Here is a 23,084-nt window from a genome sequence, read left to right as displayed (position 1 = left end):
GTAGTTCCACACCTCACACAGTATAGTTCCACACCTCACACAATGTAGTTCCACACCTCACACGGTGTAGTTCCACACCTCACACAGTGTAGTTCCACACCTCACACGGTGTAGTTCCACACCTCACACGGTGTAGTTCCACACCTCACACAATATAGTTCCACACCTCACACGGTGTAGTTCCACACCTCACACAGTGTAGTTCCACACCTCACACAATATAGTTCCACACCTCACACGGTGTCGTTCCACACCTCACACAGTGTATTTCCACAGCTCACACGGTGTAGTTCCATACCTCACACGGTGTAGTTCCACACCTCACACAATATAGTTCCACACCTCACACGGTGTAGTTCCACACCTCACACAGTGTAGTTCCACACCTCACACAGTGTAGTTCCACACCTCACACAATATAGTTCCACACCTCACACGGTGTAGTTCCACACCTCACACAGTGTAGTTCCACACCTCACACAGTATAGTTCCACACCTCACACAGTGTAGTTCCACACCTCACACAGTATAGTTCCACACCTCACACAGTGTAGTTCCACACCTCACACAGTGTAGTTCCACACCTCACACAGTGTAGTTCCACACCTCACACAGTGTAGTTCCACACCTCACACAGTGTAGTTCCACACCTCACACAGTGTAGTTCCACACCTCACACAGTATTGTTCCACACCTCACACAGTGTAGTTCCACACCTCACACAGTGTAGTTCCACACCTCACACAGTGTAGTTCCACACCTCACACAATATAGTTCCACACCTCACACGGTGTAGTTCCACACCTCACACAGTGTAGTTCCACACCTCACACAGTATAGTTCCACACCTCACACAGTGTAGTTCCACACCTCACACAATATAGTTCCACACCTCACACGGTGTAGTTCCACACCTCACACAATGTAGTTCCACACCTCACACAGTGTAGTTCCACACCTCACACAATATAGTTCCACACCTCACACAGTGTAGTTCCACACCTCACACAGTGTAGTTCCACACCTCACACAGTGTAGTTCCACACCTCACACAATATAGTTCCACACCTCACACGGTGTAGTTCCACACCTCACACAATGTAGTTCCACACCTCACACAGTGTAGTTCCACACCTCACACAATATAGTTCCACACCTCACACGGTGTAGTTCCACACCTCACACAGTGTAGTTCCACACCTCACACTGTATAGTTCCACACCTCACACAGTGTAGTTCCACACCTCACACAGTATAGTTCCACACCTCACACAATATAGTTCCACACCTCACACGGTGTAGTTCCACACCTCACACAGTGTAGTTCCACACCTCACACAATATAGTTCCACACCTCACACGGTGTATTTCCACACCTCACACAGTGTAGTTCCACACCTCACACAGTATAGTTCCACACCTCACACAGTGTAGTTCCACACCTCACACAGTATAGTTCCACACCTCACACAGTGTAGTTCCACACCTCACACAGTATAGTTCCACACCTCACACAGTGTAGTTCCACACCTCACACAATATAGTTCCACACCTCACACGGTGTAGTTCCACACCTCACACAGTATAGTTCCACACCTCACACAGTGTAGTTCCACACCTCACACAATATAGTTCCACACCTCACACGGTGTAGTTCCACACATCACACGGTGTAGTTCCACACCTCACACGGTGTAGTTCCACACCTCACACGGTGTTGTTCCACACCTCGCACATTGTAGTTCCACACCTCACACAGTATAGTTCCACACCTCACACAGTGTCGTTCCACACCTCACACGGTGTATTTCCACACCTCGCACAGTATAGTTCCACACCTCACACAGTATAGTTCCACACCTCACACAGTGTAGTTCCACACCTCACACAGTATAGTTCCACACCTCACACAGTGTAGTTCCACACCTCACACAGTGTAGTTCCACACCTCACACAGTATAGTTCCACACCTCACACGGTATAGTTCCACACCTCACACAGTGTAGTTCCACACCTCACACTGTATAGTTCCACACCTCACACGGTATAGTTCCACACCTCACACAGTATAGTTCCACACCTCACACAGTATGGTTCCACACCTCACACGGTGTAGTTGCACACCTCACACTGTATAGTTCCACACCTCACACAGTATAGTTCCACACCTCACACAGTATAGTTCCACACCTCACACAGTGTAGTTCCACACCTCACACAGTGTAGTTCCACACCTCACACTGTGTAGTTCCACACCTCACACAGTATAGTTCCACACCTCACACAGTATAGTTCCACACCTCACACAGTATAGTTCCACACCTCACACAGTGTCGTTCCAAACCTCACACAGTATAGTTCCACACCTCACACAGTATAGTTCCACACCTCACACAGTATAGTTCCACACCTCACACAGTATAGTTCCACACCTCACACAGTATAGTTCCACACCTCACACAGTGTAGTTCCACACCTCACACAGTATAGTTCCACACCTCACACAGTGTAGTTCCACACCTCACACAGTATAGTTCCACACCTCACACAGTATTGTTCCACACCTCACACAGTATAGTTCCACACCTCACACAGTGTAGTTCCACACCTCACACAGTATAGTTCCACAACGCACACAGTATAGTTCCACACCTCACACTGTATAGTTCCACACCTCACACAGTGTAGTTCCACACCTCACACAGTATAGTTCCACACCTCACACTGTATAGTTCCACACCTCACACAGTATAGTTCCACACCTCACACGGTGTAGTTCCACACCTCACACTGTATAGTTCCACACCTCACACGGTATAGTTCCACACCTCACACAGTGTAGTTCCACACCTCACACTGTATAGTTCCACACCTCACACAGTATAGTTCCACACCTCACACAGTGTAGTTCCACACCTCACATAGTATAGTTCCACACCTCACACAATATAGTTCCACACCTCACACAGTGTAGTTCCACACCTCACACAGTATAGTTCCACACCTCACACAGTGTAGTTCCACACCTCACACAGTATAGTTCCACACCTCACACAGTGTAGTTCCACACCTCACACGGTGTAGTTCCACACCTCACACAATATAGTTCCACACCTCACACAGTATAGTTCCACACCTCACACAGTATAGTTCCACACCTCACACAGTGTAGTTCCACACCTCACACAGTATAGTTCCACACCTCACACAGTGTAGTTCCACACCTCACACAGTATAGTTCCACACCTCACACAGTGTAGTTCCACACCTCACACGGTGTAGTTCCACACCTCACACAATATAGTTCCACACCTCACACAGTGTAGTTCCACACCTCACACAGTATAGTTCCACACCTCACACAATATAGTTCCACACCTCACACGGTGTAGTTCCACACCTCACACGGTGTAGTTCCACACCTCACACGGTGTAGTTCCACACCTCACACGGTGTAGTTCCACACCTCACACGGTGTAGTTCCACACCTCACACAGTATAGTTCCACACCTCACACAATATAGTTCCACACCTCACACGGTGTACTTCCACACCTCACACAGTGTAGTTCCACACCTCACACGGTGTAGTTCCACACCTCACACAATATAGTTCCACACCTCACACGGTGTAGTTCCACACCTCACACAGTGTAGTTCCACACCACACACAATATAGTTCCACACCTCACACGGTGTAGTTCCACACCTCACACGGTGTAGTTCCACACCTCACACGGTGTAGTTCCACACCTCACACAATATAGTTCCACACCTCACACGGTGTAGTTCCACACCTCACACAGTGTAGATCCACACCTCACACAGTATAGTTCCACACCTCACACAGTGTAGTTCCACACCTCACACGGTGTAGTTCCACACCTCACACAATATAGTTCCACACCTCACACAATATGGTTCCACACCTCAAACGGTGTAGTTCCACACCTCACACAGTGTAGTTCCACACCTCACACAATATAGTTCCACACCTCACACGGTGTAGTTCCACACCTCACACAGTATAGTTCCACACCTCACACGGTGTAGTTCCACACCTCACACGGTGTAGTTCCACACCTCACACGGTGTAGTTCCACACCTCACACAGTGTAGTTCCACACCTCACACAATATAGTTCCACACCTCACACGGTGTAGTTCCACACCTCACACGGTGTAGTTCCACACCTCGCACAGTGTAGTTCCACACCTCACACAGTATAGTTCCACACCTCACACAGTGTAGTTCCACACCTCACACGGTGTAGTTCCACACCTCGCACAGTGTAGTTCCACACCTCACACAGTATAGTTCCACACCTCACACAGTGTAGTTCCACACCTCACACAATATAGTTCCACACCTCACACGGTGTAGTTCCACACCTCACACAGTGTAGTTCCACACCTCACACAGTATAGTTCCACACCTCACACAGTATAGTTCCACACCTCACACAGTGTAGTACCACACCTCACACAGTGTAGTTCCACACCTCACACTGTATAGTTCCACACCTCACACAATATAGTTCCACACCTCACACAGTGTAGTTCCACACCACACACAGTATAGTTCCACACCTCACACAATATAGTTCCACACCTCACACGGTGTAGTTCCACACCTCACACGGTGTAGTTCCACACCTCACACGGTGTAGTTCCACACCTCACACGGTGTAGTTCCACACCTCACACGGTGCAGTTCCACACCTCACACAGTATAGTTCCACACCTCACACAATGTAGTTCCACACCTCACACGGTGTAGTTCCACACCTCACACAGTGTAGTTCCACACCTCACACAGTGTAGTTCCACACCTCACACGGTGTAGTTCCACACCTCACACAGTGTAGTTCCACACCTCAAACAATATAGTTCCACACCTCACACGGTGTCGTTCCACACCTCACACAGTGTATTTCCACAGCTCACACGGTGTAGTTCCATACCTCACACGGTGTAGTTCCACACCTCACACAATATAGTTCCACACCTCACACGGTGTAGTTCCACACCTCACACAGTGTAGTTCCATACCTCACACAGTATAGTTCCACACCTCACACGGTGTAGTTCCACACCTCACACAGTGTAGTTCCACACCTCACACAATATAGTTCCACACCTCACACGGTGTAGTTCCACACCTCACACAGTGTAGTTCCACACCTCACACAGTATAGTTCCACACCTCACACAGTGTAGTTCCACACCTCACACAGTATAGTTCCACACCTCACACAGTGTAGTTCCACACCTCACACAGTGTAGTTCCACACCTCACACAGTATAGTTCCACACCTCACACAGTGTAGTTCCACACCTCACACAGTGTAGTTCCACACCTCACACAGTATAGTTCCACACCTCACACAGTGTAGTTCCACACCTCACACAGTGTAGTTCCACACCTCACACAGTATTGTTCCACACCTCACACAGTGTAGTTCCACACCTCACACAGTGTAGTTCCACACCTCACACAGTGTAGTTCCACACCTCACACAATATAGTTCCACACCTCACACGGTGTAGTTCCACACCTCACACAGTGTAGTTCCACACCTCACACAGTATAGTTCCACACCTCACACAGTGTAGTTCCACACCTCACACAGTATAGTTCCACACCTCACACAGTGTAGTTCCACACCACACACAGTATAGTTCCACACCTCACACAATATAGTTCCACACCTCACACGGTGTAGTTCCACACCTCACACGGTGTAGTTCCACACCTCACACGGTGTAGTTCCACACCTCACACGGTGTAGTTCCACACCTCACACGGTGCAGTTCCACACCTCACACAGTATAGTTCCACACCTCACACAATGTAGTTCCACACCTCACACGGTGTAGTTCCACACCTCACACAGTGTAGTTCCACACCTCACACAGTGTAGTTCCACACCTCACACGGTGTAGTTCCACACCTCACACAATATAGTTCCACACCTCACACGGTGTAGTTCCACACCTCACACAGTGTAGTTCCACACCTCAAACAATATAGTTCCACACCTCACACGGTGTCGTTCCACACCTCACACAGTGTATTTCCACAGCTCACACGGTGTAGTTCCATACCTCACACGGTGTAGTTCCACACCTCACACAATAAAGTTCCACACCTCACACGGTGTAGTTCCACACCTCACACAGTGTAGTTCCATACCTCACACAGTATAGTTCCACACCTCACACAGTGTAGTTCCACACCTCACACGGTGTAGTTCCACACCTCACACAATATAGTTCCACACCTCACACGGTGTAGTTCCACACCTCACACAGTGTAGTTCCACACCTCACACAATATGGTTCCACACCTCACACGGTGTAGTTCCACACCTCACACAGTGTAGTTCCACACCTCACACAATATAGTTCCACACCTCACACGGTGTAGTTCCACACCTCACACAGTGTAGTTCCACACCTCACACAGTATAGTTCCACACCTCACACAGTGTAGTTCCACACCTCACACAGTATAGTTCCACACCTCACACAGTGTAGTTCCACACCTCACACAGTGTAGTTCCACACCTCACACAGTATAGTTCCACACCTCACACAGTGTAGTTCCACACCTCACACAGTGTAGTTCCACACCTCACACAGTATAGTTCCACACCTCACACAGTGTAGTTCCACACCTCACACAGTGTAGTTCCACACCTCACACAGTATTGTTCCACACCTCACACAGTGTAGTTCCACACCTCACACAGTGTAGTTCCACACCTCACACAGTGTAGTTCCACACCTCACACAATATAGTTCCACACCTCACACGGTGTAGTTCCACACCTCACACAGTGTAGTTCCACACCTCACACAGTATAGTTCCACACCTCACACAGTGTAGTTCCACACCTCACACAATATAGTTCCACACCTCACACGGTGTAGTTCCACACCTCACACAATCTGGTTCCACACCTCACACAGTGTAGTTCCACACCTCACACAATATAGTTCCACACCTCACACAGTGTAGTTCCACACCTCACACAGTGTAGTTCCACACCTCACACAGTGTAGTTCCACACCTCACACAATATAGTTCCACACCTCACACGGTGTAGTTCCACACCTCACACAATGTAGTTCCACACCTCACACAGTGTAGTTCCACACCTCACACAATATAGTTCCACACCTCACACGGTGTAGTTCCACACCTCACACAGTGTAGTTCCACACCTCACACTGTATAGTTCCACACCTCACACAGTGTAGTTCCACACCTCACACAGTATAGTTCCACACCTCACACAATATAGTTCCACACCTCACACGGTGTAGTTCCACACCTCACACAGTGTAGTTCCACACCTCACACAATATAGTTCCACACCTCACACGGTGTAGTTCCACACCTCACACAGTGTAGTTCCACACCTCACACAGTATAGTTCCACACCTCACACAGTGTAGTTCCACACCTCACACAGTATAGTTCCACACCTCACACAGTGTAGTTCCACACCTCACACAGTATAGTTCCACACCTCACACAGTGTAGTTCCACACCTCACACAATATAGTTCCACACCTCACACGGTGTAGTTCCACACCTCACACAGTATAGTTCCACACCTCACACAGTGTAGTTCCACACCTCACACAATATAGTTCCACACCTCACACGGTGTAGTTCCACACATCACACGGTGTAGTTCCACACCTCACACGGTGTAGTTCCACACCTCACACGGTGTTGTTCCACACCTCGCACAGTGTAGTTCCACACCTCACACAGTATAGTTCCACACCTCACACAGTGTAGTTCCACACCTCACACGGTGTATTTCCACACCTCGCACAGTATAGTTCCACACCTCACACAGTATAGTTCCACACCTCACACAGTGTAGTTCCACACCTCACACAGTATAGTTCCACACCTCACACAGTGTAGTTCCACACCTCACACAGTGTAGTTCCACACCTCACACAGTATAGTTCCACACCTCACACGGTATAGTTCCACACCTCACACAGTGTAGTTCCACACCTCACACTGTATAGTTCCACACCTCACACGGTATAGTTCCACACCTCACACAGTATAGTTCCACACCTCACACAGTATGGTTCCACACCTCACACGGTGTAGTTGCACACCTCACACTGTATAGTTCCACACCTCACACAGTATAGTTCCACACCTCACACAGTATAGTTCCACACCTCACACAGTGTAGTTCCACACCTCACACAGTGTAGTTCCACACCTCACACTGTGTAGTTCCACACCTCACACAGTATAGTTCCACACCTCACACAGTATAGTTCCACACCTCACACAGTATAGTTCCACACCTCACACAGTATAGTTCCACACCTCACACAGTGTAGTTCCACAACTCACACAGTATAGTTCCACACCTCACACAGTATAGTTCCACACCTCACACAGTATAGTTCCACACCTCACACAGTATAGTTCCACACCTCACACAGTGTAGTTCCACACCTCACACAGTATAGTTCCACACCTCACACAGTGTAGTTCCACACCTCACACAGTATAGTTCCACACCTCACACAGTATAGTTCCACACCTCACACAGTATAGTTCCACACCTCACACAGTGTAGTTCCACACCTCACACAGTATAGTTCCACACCTCACACAGTATAGTTCCACACCTCACACTGTATAGTTCCACACCTCACACAGTGTAGTTCCACACCTCACACAGTATAGTTCCACACCTCACACTGTATAGTTCCACACCTCACACAGTATAGTTCCACACCTCACACGGTGTAGTTCCACACCTCACACTGTATAGTTCCACACCTCACACGGTATAGTTCCACACCTCACACAGTGTAGTTCCACACCTCACACTGTATAGTTCCACACCTCACACAGTATAGTTCCACACCTCACACAGTGTAGTTCCACACCTCACATAGTATAGTTCCACACCTCACACAATATAGTTCCACACCTCACACAGTGTAGTTCCACACCTCACACAGTATAGTTCCACACCTCACACAGTGTAGTTCCACACCTCACACAGTATAGTTCCACACCTCACACAGTGTAGTTCCACACCTCACACGGTGTAGTTCCACACCTCACACAATATAGTTCCACACCTCACACAGTGTAGTTCCACACCTCACACAGTATCGTTCCACACCTCACACAGTGTAGTTCCACACCTCACACAGTATAGTTCCACACCTCACACAGTGTAGTTCCACACCTCACACGGTGTAGTTCCACACCTCACACAATATAGTTCCACACCTCACACAGTGTAGTTCCACACCTCACACAGTATAGTTCCACACCTCACACAATATAGTTCCACACCTCACACGGTGTAGTTCCACACCTCACACGGTGTAGTTCCACACCTCACACGGTGTAGTTCCACACCTCACACGGTGTAGTTCCACACCTCACACAATATAGTTCCACACCTCACACGGTGTAGTTCCACACCTCACACAGTATAGTTCCACACCTCACACAATATAGTTCCACACCTCACACGGTGTACTTCCACACCTCACACAGTGTAGTTCCACACCTCACACGGTGTAGTTCCACACCTCACACAATATAGTTCCACACCTCACACGGTGTAGTTCCACACCTCACACGGTGTAGTTCCACACCTCACACAGTGTAGTTCCACACCTCACACAATATAGTTCCACACCTCACACGGTGTAGTTCCACACCTCACACGGTGTAGTTCCACACCTCACACGGTGTAGTTCCACACCTCACACAATATAGTTCCACACCTCACACGGTGTAGTTCCACACCTCACACAGTGTTGTTCCACACCTCACACAGTATAGTTCCACACCTCACACAGTGTAGTTCCACACCTCACACGGTGTAGTTCCACACCTCACACAATATAGTTCCACACCTCACACGGTGTAGTTCCACACCTCACACAGTGTAGTTCCACACCTCACACAATATGGTTCCACACCTCACACGGTGTAGTTCCACACCTCACACAGTGTAGTTCCACACCTCACACAATATAGTTCCACACCTCACACGGTGTAGTTCCACACCTCACACAGTATAGTTCCACACCTCACACGGTGTAGTTCCACACCTCACACGGTGTAGTTCCACACCTCACACGGTGTAGTTCCACACCTCACACGGTGTAGTTCCACACCTCACACGGTGTAGTTCCACACCTCACACAGTGTAGTTCCACACCTCACACAATATAGTTCCACACCTCACACGGTGTAGTTCCACACCTCACACGGTGTAGTTCCACACCTCGCACAGTGTAGTTCCACACCTCACACAGTATAGTTCCACACCTCACACAGTGTAGTTCCACACCTCACACGGTGTAGTTCCACACCTCGCACAGTGTAGTTCCACACCTCACACAGTGTAGTTCCACACCTCACACAGTATAGTTCCACACCTCACACAGTGTAGTTCCACACCTCACACAATATAGTTCCACACCTCACACGGTGTAGTTCCGCACCTCACACAGTATAGTTCCACACCTCACACAGTGTCGTTCCAGACCTCACACAATATAGTTCCACACCTCACACGGTGTAGTTCCACACCTCACACGGTGTCGTTCCACACCTCACACAGTGTAGTTCCACACCTCACACAGTATAGTTCCACACCTCACACGGTGTAGTTCCACACCTCACACGGTGTAGTTCCACACCTCGCACAGTGTAGTTCCACACCTCACACAGTATAGTTCCACACCTCACACAGTGTAGTTCCACACCTCACACGGTGTAGTTCCACACCTCGCACAGTGTAGTTCCACACCTCACACAGTATAGTTCCACACCTCACACAGTGTAGTTCCACACCTCACACAGTATAGTTCCACACCTCACACAGTGTAGTTCCACACCTCACACAGTATAGTTCCACACCTCACACAGTGTAGTTCCACACCTCACACAGTGTAGTTCCACACCTCACACTGTATAGTTCCACACCTCACACGGTATAGTTCCACACCTCACACAGTATAGTTCCACACCTCACACAGTATAGTTCCACACCTCACACAGTATGGTTCCACACCTCACACAGTATAGTTCCACACCTCACACAGTATGGTTCCACACCTCACACGGTGTAGTTGCACACCTCACACTGTATAGTTCCACACCTCACACAGTATAGTTCCACACCTCACACAGTATAGTTCCACACCTCACACAGTGTAGTTCCACACCTCACACAGTGTAGTTCCACACCTCACACTGTATAGTTCCACACCTCACACAGTATAGTTCCACACCTCACACAGTATAGTTCCACACCTCACACAGTATAGTTCCACACCTCACACAGTATAGTTCCACACCTCACACAATGTAGTTCCACACCTCACACAGTATAGTTCCACACCTCACACTGTATAGTTCCACACCTCACACAGTGTAGTTCCACACCTCACACAGTGTAGTTCCACACCTCACACAGTATAGTTCCACATCTCACACAGTATAGTTCCACACCTCACACAGTGTAGTTCCACACCTCACACAGTATAGTTCCACACCTCACACAGTGTAGTTCCACACCTCACACAGTATAGTTCCACACCTCACACTGTATAGTTCCACACCTCACACAGTATAGTTCCACACCTCACACGGTGTAGTTCCACACCTCACACTGTATAGTTCCACACCTCACACGGTATAGTTCCACACCTCACACAGTGTAGTTCCACACCTCACACTGTATAGTTCCACACCTCACACAGTATAGTTCCACACCTCACACAGTGTAGTTCCACACCTCACATAGTATAGTTCCACACCTCACACAATATAGTTCCACACCTCACACAGATGAACTCAGGGCATGGATGGGTACATGGGACTGGGATGTTATAGCTATTACTGAAACATGGCTAAGGGAGGGGCAGGACTGGCAGCTCAATGTTCCAGGGTACAGATGCTATAGGAAAGATAGAGCAGGAGGTAAGAGAGGAGGGGGAGTTGCGTTCTTGATTAGGGAGAACATCACGGCAGTAGTGAGAGGGGATATATCCGAGGGTTCGCCCACTGAGTCCATATGGGTAGAACTGAAAAATAAGAAGGGAGAGATCACTTTGATAGGATTGTACTACAGACCCCCAAATAGTCAACGGGAAATTGAGGAGCAAATATGTAAGGAGATTACAGACAGCTGCAAGAAAAATAGGGTGGTAATAGTAGGGGACTTTAACTTTCCCAACATTGACTGGGACAGCCATAGCATTAGGGGCTTGGATGGAGAGAAATTTGTTGAGTGTATTCAGGAGGAATTTCTCATTCAGTATGTGGATGGCCCGACTCGAGAGGGGGCAAAACTTGACCTCCTCTTGGGAAATAAGGAAGGGCAGGTGACAGAAGTGTTAGTGAGGGATCACTTTGGGACCAGTGATCATAATTCCATTAGTTTTAAGATAGCTATGGAGAAGGATAGGTCTGGCCCAAAAGTTAAAATTTTAAATTGGGGAAAGGCCAATTTTGATGGTATTAGACAGGAACTTTCAGAAGTTGATTGGGAGAGTCTGTTGGCAGGCAAAGGGACGTCTGGTAAGTGGGAGGCTTTCAAAAGTGTGTTAACCAGGGTTCAGTGTAAGCACATTCCTTATAAAGTGAAGGGCAAGGCTGGTAGAAGTAGGGAACCTTGGATGACTCGGGAGATTGAGGCACTAGTCAAAAATAAGAAGGAGGCATATGACATGCATAGGCAGCTGGGATCAAGTGGATCCCTTGAAGAGTATAGAGATTGCCGGAGTAGAGTTAAGAGAGAAATCAGGAGGGCAAAAAGGGGATATGAGATTGCTTTGGCAGATCAGGCAAAGGTGAATCCAAAGAGCTTCTACAAATACATAAAGGGCAAAAGGGTAACAAGGGAGAGAGTAGGGCCTCTTAAGGATCAACAAGGTCATCTATGTGCGGAACCACAAGAGATGGGTGAGATCCTGAATGAATATTTCACATCGGTATTTACGGTTGAGAAAGGCATGGATGTTAGGGAACTTGGGGAAATAAATAGTGATGTCTTGAGGAGTGTACATATTACAGAGAGGGAGGTGCTGGAAGTCTTAACGCGCATCAAGGTAGATAAATCTCCGGGACCTGATGAAATGTATCCCAGGACGTTATGGGAGGTTAGGGAGGAAATTGCGGGTCCCCTAGCAGAGATATTTGAATCATCCACCGCTACAGGTGAGGTGCCTGAAGATTGGAGGGTAGCAAATGTTGTGCCTTTGTTTAAGAAGGGCGGCAGGGAAAAGCCTGGGAACTACAGACCAGTGAGCCTGACATCTGTAGTGGGTAAGTTGTTAGAGGGTATTCTGAGGGACAGAATCTACAGGCATTTGGAGAGGCAGGGACTAATTAGGAACAGTCAGCATGGTTTTGTGAGAGGAAAATCATGTCTCACGAATTTGATTGAGTTTTTTGAAGGGGTAACCAAGAAGATAGATGAGGGCTGTGCAGTAGACGTGGTCTACATGGACTTCAGCAAAGCATTTGACAAGGTACCGCATGGTAGGTTGTTACATAAGGTTAAATCTCATGGGATCCAAGGTGAGGTAGCCAATTGGATACAAAATTGGCTTGACGACAGAAGACAGAGGGTGGTTGTCGAGGGTTGTTTTTCAAACTGGATGCCTGTGTCCAGCGGTGTGCCTCAGGGATCGGTGCTGGGTCCGCTGTTATTTGTTATTTATATTAATGATTTGGATGAGAATTTAGGAGGCATGGTTAGTAAGTTTGCAGATGACACCAAGATTGGTGGCATTGTGGACAGTGAAGAAGGTTATCTAGGATTGCAACGGGATCTTGATAAATTGGGCCAGTGGGCCGATGAATGGCAGATGGAGTTTAATTTAGATAAATGTGAGGTGATGCATTTTGGTAGATCGAATCGGGCCAGGACCTACTCCGTTAATGGTAGGGCGTTGGGGAGAGTTATAGAACAAAGAGATCTAGGAGTACAGATTCATAGCTCCTTGAAAGTGGAGTCACAGGTGGATAGGGTGGTGAAGAAGGCATTCAGCATGCTTGGTTTCATTGGTCAGAACATTGAATGCAGGAGTTGGGATGTCTTGTTGAAGTTGTACAGGGCATTGGTGAGGCCACACTTGGAGTACTGTGTACAGTTCTGGTCACCCTATTATAGAAAGGATATTATTAAACTAGAAAGAGTGCAGAAAAGATTTACTAGGATGCTACCGGGACTTGATGGTTTGACTTACAGGGAGAGGTTAGACAGACTGGGACTTTATTCCCTGGAGAGTAGGAGGTTAAGGGGTGATCTTATAGAAGTCTATAAAATAATGAGGGGCATAGATAAGGTCGATAGTCAAAATCTTTTCCCAAAGGTAGGGGAGTCTATAACGAGGGGGCACAGATTTAAGGTGAGAGGGGAGAGATACAAAAGGATCCAGAGGGGCAATTTTTTCACTCAAAGGGTGGTGAGTGTCTGGAACGAGCTGCCAGAGGCAGTAGTAGAGGCGGGTACAATTTTGTCTTTTAAAAAGCATTTGGACAGTTACATGGGGAAGATGGGTATCGAGGGATATGGGCCAAGTGCAGGCAATTGGGACCAGCTTAGTGGTATAAACTGGACGACATGGACATGTTGGGCCGAAGGGCCTGTTTCCATGTTGTAACTTCTATGATTCTATGATTCTAGTGTGGTTCCACACCTCACACAGTATAGTTCCACACCTCACACAGTGTAGTTCCACACCTCACACAGTATAGTTCCACACCTCACACAGTGTAGTTCCACACCTCACACGGTGTAGTTCCACACCTCACACAATATAGTTCCACACCTCACACAGTATAGTTCCACACCTCACACAGTATAGTTCCACACCTCACACAGTGTAGTTCCACACCTCACACAGTGTAGTTCCACACCTCACACAGTATAGTTCCACACCTCACACAGTGTAGTTCCACACCTCACACGGTGTAGTTCCACACCTCACACGGTGTAGTTCCACACCTCACACGGTGTAGTTCCACACCTCACACAATATAGTTCCACACCTCACACGGTGTAGTTCCACACCTCACACAGTATAGTTCCACACCTCACACAATATAGTTCCACACCTCACACGGTGTAGTTCCACACCTCACACAGTGTAGTTCCACACCTCACACAGTGTAGTTCCACACCTCACACAGTGTAGTTCCACACCTCACACAGTATAGTTCCACACCTCACACAGTGTAGTTCCACACCTCACACAGTGTAGTTCCACACCTCACACAGTATAGTTCCACACCTCACACAGTGTAGTTCCACACCTCACACAGTGTAGTTCCACACCTCACACAGTATAGTTCCACACCTCACACAGTGTAGTTCCACACCTCACACAGTATAGTTCCACACCTCACACAGTGTAGTTCCACACCTCACACAATATAGTTCCACACCTCACACAGTGTAGTTCCACACCTCACACAGTATAGTTCCACACCTCACACAGTGTAGTTCCACACCTCACACGGTGTAGTTCCACACCTCACACAGTGTAGTTCCACACCTCACACAGTGTAGTTCCACACCTCACACGGTGTAGTTCCACACCTCACACAGTGTAGTTCCACACCTCACACAGTGTAGTTCCACACCTCACACAGTATAGTTCCACACCTCACACAATATAGTTCCACACCTCACACGGTGTAGTTCCACACCTCACACAGTGTAGTTCCACACCTCACACGGTATAGTTCCACACCTCACACGGTGTAGTTCCACACCTCACACGGTGTAGTTCCACACCTCGCACGGTGTAGTTCCACACCTCACACAGTATAGTTCCACACCTCACACGGTGTAGTTCCACACCTCACACGGTGTAGTTCCACACCTCGCACGGTGTAGTTCCACACCTCACACAGTATAGTTCCACACCTCACACAGTGTAGTTCCACACCTCACACGGTGTAGTTCCACACCTCGCACAGTGTAGTTCCACACCTCACACAGTATAGTTCCACACCTCACACAGTGTAGTTCCACACCTCACACAGTATAGTTCCACACCTCACACAGTGTAGTTCCACACCTCACACAGTATAGTTCCACACCGCACACAGTGTAGTTCCACACCTCACACAGTATAGTTCCACACCTCACACAGTGTAGTTCCACACCTCACACAGTATAGTTCCACACCTCACACAGTATAGTTCCACACCTCACACAGTGTAGTTCCACACCTCACACAATATAGTTCCACACCTCACACGGTGTAGTTCCACACCTCACACGGTGTAGTTCCACACCTCACACAGTATAGTTCCACACCTCACACAGTGTAGTTCCACACCTCACACAATATAGTTCCACACCTCACACGGTGTAGTTCCACACCTCACACGGTGTAGTTCCACACCTCACACAATATAGTTCCACACCTCACACAGTATAGTTCCACACCTCACACAGTGTAGTTCCACACCTCACACAATATAGTTCCACACCTCACACAGTGTAGTTCCACACCTCACACAGTGTAGTTCCACACCTCACACAGTGTAGTTCCACACCTCACACAATATAGTTCCACACCTCACACAGTGTAGTTCCACACCTCACACAGTGTAGTTCCACACCTCACACAGTGTAGTTCCACACCTCACACAGTGTAGTTCCACACCTCACACAATATAGTTCCACACCTCACACAGTGTAGTTCCACACCTCACACAGTGTAGTTCCACACCTCACACAATATAGTTCCACACCTCACACAGTGTAGTTCCACACCTCACACAGTGTAGTTCCACACCTCACACAATATAGTTCCACACCTCACACAGTATAGTTCCACACCTCACACAGTATAGTTCCACACCTCACACAATATAGTTCCACACCTCACACAGTATAGTTCCACACCTCACACAGTATAGTTCCACACCTCACACAGTATAGTTCCACACCTCACACAGTATAGTTCCACACCACACACAGTATAGTTCCACACCTCACACAGTATAGTTCCACACCTCACACAGTATAGTTCCACACCTCACACAGTGTAGTTCCACACCTCACACAGTATAGTTCCACACCTCACACAGTATAGTTCCACACCTCACACAGTATAGTTCCACACCTCACACAGTATAGTTCCACACCTCACACAGTATAGTTCCACACCTCACACGGTGTAGTTCCACACCTCACACAGTGTAGTTCCACACCTCACACAGTATAGTTCCACACCTCACACAGTATAGTTCCACACCTCACACGGTGTAGTTCCACACCTCACACAGTGTAGTTCCACACCTCACACAGTATAGTTCCACACCTCACACAGTATAGTTCCACACCTCACACAGTATAGTTCCACACCTCACACGGTGTAGTTCCACACCTCACACGGTGTAGTTCCACACCTCACACGGTGGAGTTCCACACCTCACACAATATAGTTCCACACCTCACACGGTGTAGTTCCACACCTCACACAGTATAGTTCCACACCTCACACAATATAGTTCCACACCTCACACGGTGTAGTTCCACACCTCACACAGTGTAGTTCCACACCTCACACAGTATAGTTCCACACCTCACACAGTGTAGTTCCACACCTCACACAGTATAGTTCCACACCTCACACAGTGTAGTTCCACACCTCACACAGTGTAGTTCCACACCTCACACAGTATAGTTCCACACCTCACACAGTGTAGTTCCACACCTCACACAGTGTAGTTCCACACCTCACACAGTATAGTTCCACACCTCACACAGTGTAGTTCCACACCTCACACAGTATAGTTCCACACCTCACACAGTGTAGTTCCACACCTCACACAATATAGTTCCACACCTCACACAGTGTAGTTCCACACCTCACACAGTATAGTTCCACACCTCACACAGTGTAGTTCCACACCTCACACAATATAGTTCCACACCTCACACGGTGTAGTTCCACACCTCACACAGTGTAGTTCCACACCTCACACAGTGTAGTTCCACACCTCACACAGTGTAGTTCCACACCTCACACGGTGTAGTTCCACACCTCACACAGTGTAGTTCCACACCTCACACAGTGTAGTTGCACACCTCACACAGTATAGTTCCACACCTCACACAATATAGTTCCACACCTCACACGGTGTAGTTCCACACCTCACACAGTGTAGTTCCACACCTCACACGGTATAGTTCCACACCTCACACGGTGTAGTTCCACACCTCACACGGTGTAGTTCCACACCTCGCACGGTGTAGTTCCACACCTCACACAGTATAGTTCCACACCTCACACGGTGTAGTTCCACACCTCACACGGTGTAGTTCCACACCTCGCACGGTGTAGTTCCACACCTCACACAGTATAGTTCCACACCTCACACAGTGTAGTTCCACACCTCACACGGTGTAGTTCCACACCTCGCACAGTGTAGTTCCACACCTCACACAGTATAGTTCCACACCTCACACAGTGTAGTTCCACACCTCACACAGTATAGTTCCACACCTCACACAGTGTAGTTCCACACCTCACACAGTATAGTTCCACACCGCACACAGTGTAGTTCCACACCTCACACAGTATAGTTCCACACCTCACACAGTGTAGTTCCACACCTCACACAGTATAGTTCCACACCTCACACAGTATAGTTCCACACCTCACACAGTGTAGTTCCACACCTCACACAATATAGTTCCACACCTCACACGGTGTAGTTCCACACCTCACACGGTGTAGTTCCACACCTCACACAGTATAGTTCCACACCTCACACAGTGTAGTTCCACACCTCACACAATATAGTTCCACACCTCACACGGTGTAGTTCCACACCTCACACGGTGTAGTTCCACACCTCACACAATATAGTTCCACACCTCACACAGTATAGTTCCACACCTCACACAGTGTAGTTCCACACCTCACACAATATAGTTCCACACCTCACACAGTGTAGTTCCACACCTCACACAGTGTAGTTCCACACCTCACACAGTGTAGTTCCACACCTCACACAATATAGTTCCACACCTCACACAGTGTAGTTCCACACCTCACACAGTGTAGTTCCACACCTCACACAGTGTAGTTCCACACCTCACACAGTGTAGTTCCACACCTCACACAATATAGTTCCACACCTCACACAGTGTAGTTCCACACCTCACACAGTGTAGTTCCACACCTCACACAATATAGTTCCACACCTCACACAGTGTAGTTCCACACCTCACACAGTGTAGTTCCACACCTCACACAATATAGTTCCACACCTCACACAGTATAGTTCCACACCTCACACAGTATAGTTCCACACCTCACACAATATAGTTCCACACCTCACACAGTATAGTTCCACACCTCACACAGTATAGTTCCACACCTCACACAGTATAGTTCCACACCTCACACAGTGTAGTTCCACACCTCACACAGTATAGTTCCACACCACACACAGTATAGTTCCACACCTCACACAGTATAGTTCCACACCTCACACAGTATAGTTCCACACCTCACACAGTGTAGTTCCACACCTCACACAGTATAGTTCCACACCTCACACAGTATAGTTCCACACCTCACACAGTATAGTTCCACACCTCACACAGTATAGTTCCACACCTCACACAGTATAGTTCCACACCTCACACGGTGTAGTTCCACACCTCACACAGTGTAGTTCCACACCTCACACAGTATAGTTCCACACCTCACACAGTATAGTTCCACACCTCACACAGTATAGTTCCACACCTCACACGGTGTAGTTCCACACCTCACACAGTGTAGTTCCACACCTCACACAGTATAGTTCCACACCTCACACAGTATAGTTCCACACCTCACACGGTGTATTTCCACACCTCACACAGTATAGTTCCACACCTCACACAGTATAGTTCCACACCTCACACAATATAGTTCCACACCTCACACAGTATAGTTCCACACCTCACACAGTGTAGTTCCACACCTCACACAGTATAGTTCCACACCTCACACAGTATAGTTCCACACCTCACACGGTGTAGTTCCACACCTCACACAGTGTAGTTCCACACCTCACACAATATAGTTCCACACCTCACACAGTGTAGTTCCACACCTCACACAGTGTAGTTCCACACCTCACACAGTGTAGTTCCACACCTCACACCTCAGTTGTTGACGCCGATGGTGTTGATGCATTTAAGGGAAGGCTTGATGCATTTAAGTGATGCACACACGAGGGAGAAGAGAATAGAAGGATATGGGGGCAGGGTGAGAAGAGGTAATTAGAGTGAGATGAGACTCCCGCCGCCACAGACCAGTTGAGCCGAATGGCCGATTTCTCTCCTGTGGACTCTTTGTGAAATGCAACTGACCTGATGCCCACCCACAAAACAGTTCCCTCGAGTTCCACTAGATGGAGCATTTGGTTCACTTTCTTTCGTTGGTCAGTGCATTGATTCCTCCAGATATAGAATCGTAGAACGATACAGCACAGAAAGAGGCCATTCGGCCCATTGTGTCTGTGCCGACTCTTTGAAAGAGATATCCAATTAGTCCCCCTCTCCCCGCTCTTTTCCCTATTGCCCTGCAAATTTTTCCTTTTGAAAGTTACTATTGAATCTCATAACAACTCACTGTGTAAAGAAACTTCTCCTCGTCTCCCCCTCTGGTTCTTTTGCCAATTATCTTAAATCTGTGCCCTCTGGTTACCGACCCACAGATATAACAGCTTCTCCTTTAACAGAACCAGACTGTGTGAGGTGTCGGCCGGGGCTCAGTTTTATCACTCTCGCCTCTGAATAGGTCCCACTCCAGAGCCTTGAGCACATAATCCAGGTCGACACTCCCAGTGCAGTACTGAGGGAGTGCCGCACTGTCGGAGGTGCCGTCTTTCGGATGAGACGTTAAACCGAGGCCCCACCTGCCCTCTCAGGTGGATGTAAAAGATCCCATGTCACTATTTCGAAGAAGAGCAGGGGGAGTCCTTCCCGGTGTCCTGGCTAATATTTATTCCTCAACCAACATCACTAAAAAAACAGATGATCTGGTCATTTATCACATTGCTGTTTGTGGGATCTTGCTGTGCGCAAATCGGCTGCCGCGTTTCCCACATTACAACAGTGACTGCACTTCACAAAAAGTACTTGATTGGCTGTGAAGTGCTTTGGGACGTCCTGGAGGCCGCGAATGGCACCATATAAATGCAAATTTCTTTCTTCTTGTGAGGCATGACTGTGTAACTAGTCACTGAGACACCCTCAATACAAAGGGATAATATCACCACTCATCTCTCACTTCTGTTTTTGAGTTGTGGGACAATTGGAATTCCCTCCCTAAACCTCTCCGCCTCGCCACCTCTCTCTCCTCCTTTAAGACGCTGCTTAAAACCTACCTCTTTGACCAAGCTTTTGGTCACCTGTCCTAATACCTCCTTATGTGGCTCGGTGCCAATTTTTTGTCTGATAATCACTCCTGTGAAGCGCCCTGGGATATTTTACTACGTTAAAGGTGCTATATAAAGGCGAGTGATTGTTGTCGATTGTACAGACCAAAAGATAATGATTTTCTCTTCCGCTCTTTCTCCCGCCTGCAGCTCGGTCCTTCTGGTTGTGCTCCTGTCCCAACATCTGCGATCCTGTTATATTCCTATTTGGAGGTGGAGGAAATCCAAAGGATTTGATGTTTGGACTCACTTCCCTGTTTTCAGGATATTTTCGGTATGTTGCAGACCCCTCCGCACCTGTCAGAGGGAATCACAGCACGTTGAATGTTTTGAAAGGAGAAGGAGGAGGCCGTTCAGCCCCTCGACCCTGTTCCGCAATTCAATCAGATCATGGCTGATCAGTACCTCGAAATCCATTTGCCCGCCTCTGCTCCACATCCCTCGATACCCCTTACCTAACAAAAATCTATCGATCTCAGTTTTGAGAGCTCCAATTGTCCCCCAGAACCCACAGCCTTTTGGGGGAGAGGGTTCCAGATTTCCACTCTCCTTTGTGTGAAAGAAGTGCTTCCTGACATCACCCCCTGAACGGCCTGGCTCTAATTTTCAGATTGTCCTGGACTCCCCCCACCAGAGGAAATAGTTTCTCCGTATCTACCCTAGCGAATCCTTTCAACATTTTAAACGCCTCGTTCAGGTCACCCCTTAATCTTCTACACTCGAGGGAATACGAGCCAAGTCTGTGCAACCTGTCCTCATAATTTAACCCTTTAAGCCCCGGTATCATTCTGGTGAATCTGCGCTGCACCCCCTCCAAGGCCAATATACCCTTCCCGAGGCGCGGTGCCCAGAACTGAACGCAGTCGAGAGATGGGGTCTCACCAGACGTTAAAATAACTGTAGCATAACTTCCTCGCTTGTGAATTCCAATCCCCTCAAGGTAAAGGCCGACATTTTGAAGGGTGAACGTCGTCCAGGATGCCGGGGAGAACGCTTTACTCCTGTTCCTATGTCCTCGCCGTCCGTTAGTCTCCCAGCCTAGTGTCGCGTGGATCCCGGAATGACATTCCGTTTCCCTGATTCCCTTAGCTCCTGCTGCCGATGGTTTTTCTGTGGATTTTGTGCGGGATCCTGCAGGAGGGAGACGTCATGAACCCCTATCCGGCCGGAGGCATCCGGGGAATTCTCGACACCAACAGCACACACCTGGTGCCCTGGTTCAGCATCCCGCACCCAGGTGAGCGATCGCCAACCCCCCCCGGGGGGGCGGGGGGAGGGAACGGGGTGGGGCGGGGGGGCGTCTGCAGTGAGCCCCTCCCCTCGCCCTCGCTGCCGGCTTACCGCGAGGGATCGTTCTGGACAAGGGGAAGCATCCGGGCGACACGATAAGAGAAACAGAACGTTCCGGAACGACGCAGAATGTCGGTCGGCATCCGAAAGGGAAATGGAGGTCGGTATCTCGGCTGGGGTCAAAAGGCCAAGCTATCTTTTCTCTTTCAGACACTGACCAACCCGCTGCGTATTTCTAGAATGTTCTGGGGGAAAATTATTATTTCGTATTTTCCAGCAGTCGCACTCGTTGCT

The 23,084-nt window shown here is 48.4% G+C and overlaps 1 protein-coding gene across 5 annotated transcripts in view; it reads left to right on the top strand.

The window, feature by feature from the left end:
- Nucleotides 1-23,084, top strand: part of slc23a3 (solute carrier family 23 member 3) — a 112,297-nt gene that overhangs the window by 52,199 nt on the left and 37,014 nt on the right. For all 5 annotated transcript variants that reach the window (XR_010963377.1, XM_067987035.1, XM_067987032.1 and 2 more), the window contains 2 exons: nucleotides 21,651-21,774; nucleotides 22,590-22,737. Coding sequence is in view for 4 of the 5 variants with exons in the window: in XM_067987035.1 (XP_067843136.1) it covers nucleotides 21,651-21,774; nucleotides 22,590-22,737 (272 nt within the window). In the remaining variant the exon portion in view is untranslated. The remainder of the gene's footprint in view (nucleotides 1-21,650; nucleotides 21,775-22,589; nucleotides 22,738-23,084) is intronic.

The sequence above is a fragment of the Heptranchias perlo genome, chromosome 7 (assembly GCF_035084215.1).
Source record: "Heptranchias perlo isolate sHepPer1 chromosome 7, sHepPer1.hap1, whole genome shotgun sequence".
NCBI lineage: Eukaryota > Metazoa > Chordata > Chondrichthyes > Hexanchiformes > Hexanchidae > Heptranchias > Heptranchias perlo.
This window is presented reverse-complemented; position numbering and strand designations above follow the sequence as displayed.